This window comes from Anopheles ziemanni, chromosome 3 (genome assembly GCF_943734765.1).
Source record: "Anopheles ziemanni chromosome 3, idAnoZiCoDA_A2_x.2, whole genome shotgun sequence".
NCBI classification, from domain to species: domain Eukaryota; kingdom Metazoa; phylum Arthropoda; class Insecta; order Diptera; family Culicidae; genus Anopheles; species Anopheles ziemanni.
Window position 1 is genome coordinate 66,793,269 of NC_080706.1, and position 3,122 is coordinate 66,796,390.

At 46.9% G+C, this 3,122-nt stretch overlaps 1 protein-coding gene across 1 annotated transcript; it reads left to right on the forward strand.

The window, feature by feature from the left end:
* The first annotated feature begins 714 nt into the window (after positions 1 to 714).
* LOC131285302 (uncharacterized) lies at positions 715 to 2,459 on the forward strand. Its single transcript, XM_058314157.1, is given in 7 exon segments — positions 715 to 738; positions 805 to 984; positions 1,059 to 1,307; positions 1,400 to 1,511; positions 1,614 to 1,747; positions 1,807 to 2,007; positions 2,040 to 2,459. Coding segments are annotated over 7 exon segments (1,320 nt in total).
* The last annotated feature ends 663 nt before the right edge of the window (positions 2,460 to 3,122 follow it).

Below are 3,122 nucleotides of genomic sequence, written 5' to 3' on the forward strand. Positions count from 1 at the left end.
GTAACAAAACAGTGCGTTTTAAAAAAGCCTGACACTAAGATATAAAGTTAATTTTACATCACATCGTATGAGAGCCGTTTTTTTTTTGAACCACATATTCTAAAAATCAAGATCAATGGAAAGAGGTCGCAGCACACCATGTAACGAGAGAAAAACCGAGGGAGAATTTTTGACAGTTGGTTGAAATTTAGTTTACCTCTCACGAGTAGCCAAGAAAGTGAGGAAAAACTGCAAATTTGGTATGTTTCATCTCCAAAGCAAGCAATTGGGACTTTCGGAATATGTTCTGGAGGAAGGCTACGCATGATGCAGAGCAACACACTTAAATTCGTCAATCATGGTGACAAAAATGATCCATATCCCATGACTTTACATAGAAGATCAGTTTTTGTCCACGAGACCAGAATTTCCTATTATTTATTTTGTTTTTTAGAGATTTTTGCGAAGATGTTCCTCATACTGTAAGTTTGTTTGTAAATACTTCTTCAACCAACTGTCACAACAATAGCAGGGCAGAAAAAAGCTTCAATATGACCTACCTTTTAATCGATCTTGATAAAAATCCTCTTGAAACTAGGCCTACTTCTCCCGTAGGAACGCTTTCCTTGGCAGTTTCACCTTGAATCGTTTCTTTCCCAGTTCCAATCAAAGCAAGCAGTCATTTTTGATCTCGAAACATTCCCAACCAATTCCGTCCGGTTTGAAGCGCACCTGATGGCGACGAGAAAAAAGGCTGACGTAGGTGAAACGGATAGTGTTCTTTCTCGACGCCCCGGTTCAACTCTTTTTCCCATTTTCTTCCAGGAAGAGAAGCTGAAGCGACGCCGGTTGGCCCGGTTTCGTTTCAAGCGGCTGATCCACGTCGTGATCTGCAACCGGTACTGGATAGCCGAAATCGAGGACCAGGAAATTGGCAACAACGTACACCGTAACGTGGCCGTCATCGACCGTCGACTGACGCACAAAGGGACCCTCACTATAATCGTGCGTGAAATGGGAATATTTTCTATACGAAGAGATGAAATTCCCCACCGGACTCACTCTTGCATATCCATTAGGAAAAGAAAATCCTCAACAGCTCGCCGGAGGAGCGCACGGACGATGGGCGGCGTGTACTTGGCGTTGTCTTCCGGAAGATAGAATGCATGCAGGAGTTCACGGACGAGCAGCTCGACGCCTTGGCCGGCTGTGCGACGTTTCAATACTACGAACCGGGAAGAGTCATCTTGAGAGAAGGCCACGAACCTCATGCGGTCTACTTCATCTCGAACGGTGAAGTCACCGTGAGCCGCTTGCAGTGGAACAGTGTGAGTGTTTATCTTTCGAGGATTTTCGTCAAACCAAAAGACGTTCCTTTGCTGCCCATCTGAAGACGCTTCGATTCTGCTAACTATTCTAGATCGACAAAATCCACACCGACGTACCTTGTGGAACGCGCGTTCGAGGACAAATGTTTGGAGAAATAGCGCTGCTAAACGGCGGACTCCGGACCGCGACCTGCACAACAGCGAGTAAGTAAGCAGTATTTGCATTTTGCTAAAATATATGCCAATCTCGTCGCGGTAATTTCCGACACACTCACACTCGGTTTGCCACCGTTCGTCAACCTTCAGCCGATTGTGAGCTGCTTTGTGTGGCACGGGCGGACTTCGATCGCATTCTGAAGAGGACGCTGTTGGACCGTTGGGCTCAGATTCAGCGAGCTCTTGAACGGTTTGATTACTTCAAACATTGGTCTCCCGATCAGGTAGGAAGGGGATGCTTCGGGTTGTACAACAAGGTGTTCAGGTTTGCCTTTCGTTGCAGGAGAGGGAATGTTGCATTCTAAGTCGGATCGTCCAGTATGAGCCCCAGCAGAAGCTCCCGGTGGATGACGGTGGTGATGGTCGCCAGTTCGCACACTTCGTCCTGAGCGGTCGGTGCATGATACTGCAGTGTCTGACGGTGTCAAAGGTGAACGGGAAATTCCAGCTGCTTCCAATACCCACGAATGACGCGAACGAACACGTTGTGGTGAGAACTTTATAAAAACCGCCGAGAAATAACCGAGAATTTGTTCGAATTTTGTTTCGACACCGTTTCCACAGCATTCCGGGGTCCAACATCGCTTCATGGACGTCGGGTCGTTCGGCTGCGGGGCGGCTTTCGGCCTCGGCGAAACCATGCTGCATCGGATGGTCGTCGCGCGAACCCGCCTCCACTGTTTGGAGATTCCGCGCGACTGGCTGCTGGAAAAGCGTCAGAATGTAGGCAACACCTGGCAACGCATTCGGATGCAGCTCGAAATGACCGTACCGACCCGGGAGCAGCTGTTCGAAACGTTCGTCCGTGCGCACGAGTGGCGCCGGTACCGGAAGGCGCTGGTGCGGGAGTTCGTTCGGAGAAACCCACGCCACAACCCGACCCGGCTGGCCGACGTGCCGGTCATGTGTCGGGTGGAGCAGGGTGACTCGGAGTAGGAATTCTCAAAATTTCAATTGAAACACCCTCACACACACAAGAATTGCACCGACATATCGATCGGTTCGCAAGGTAATTAAGATTATCGTCTGCAAAATTGTTCACTTCGGTGATGGCGCCACTTAGAAGCAGAAAATTATCCTTGCGCTGAAATCAATTTGAGGAAACATTTCGGGGGATAAAATTTTATCGTTCCAGCTACCGTAGGGTATCGTTTCCACAAGAAAACTCCAACCCATATCACTAATTAGAACCCATTACGGCGAAACCGTGGAACATTCTTAAGCGAGCACGAGGTTATCTTTCGAACGTTCGATATTGGAGCAATATAATCAAGCTAACCACGGTAATTCGGAGAAATGGGTTTAAATCTTGTTAAGCAGGATAAGGTTACGATACTGATACATTTTTTAATGGTTTTTGGAGTGGAAAATGAATCCTTTGAGACATATTCAGTTTAAAACACCTGTGGTGCTCACTTCAAACGAGACTAAAACAAACACAATATGGTACATCCGAAGTTAATTAGCCCGCAAGTTATTGTAATTGACATTTTAGTGTTTTAAAAATATTTGGGCGGAAAGCTTTCAAATCTTCCTGCAGAGTTACTTTTGATAATCTAGTTGAACAGGAAAAGTTTTCTGGAAGGGACTAGACATGAA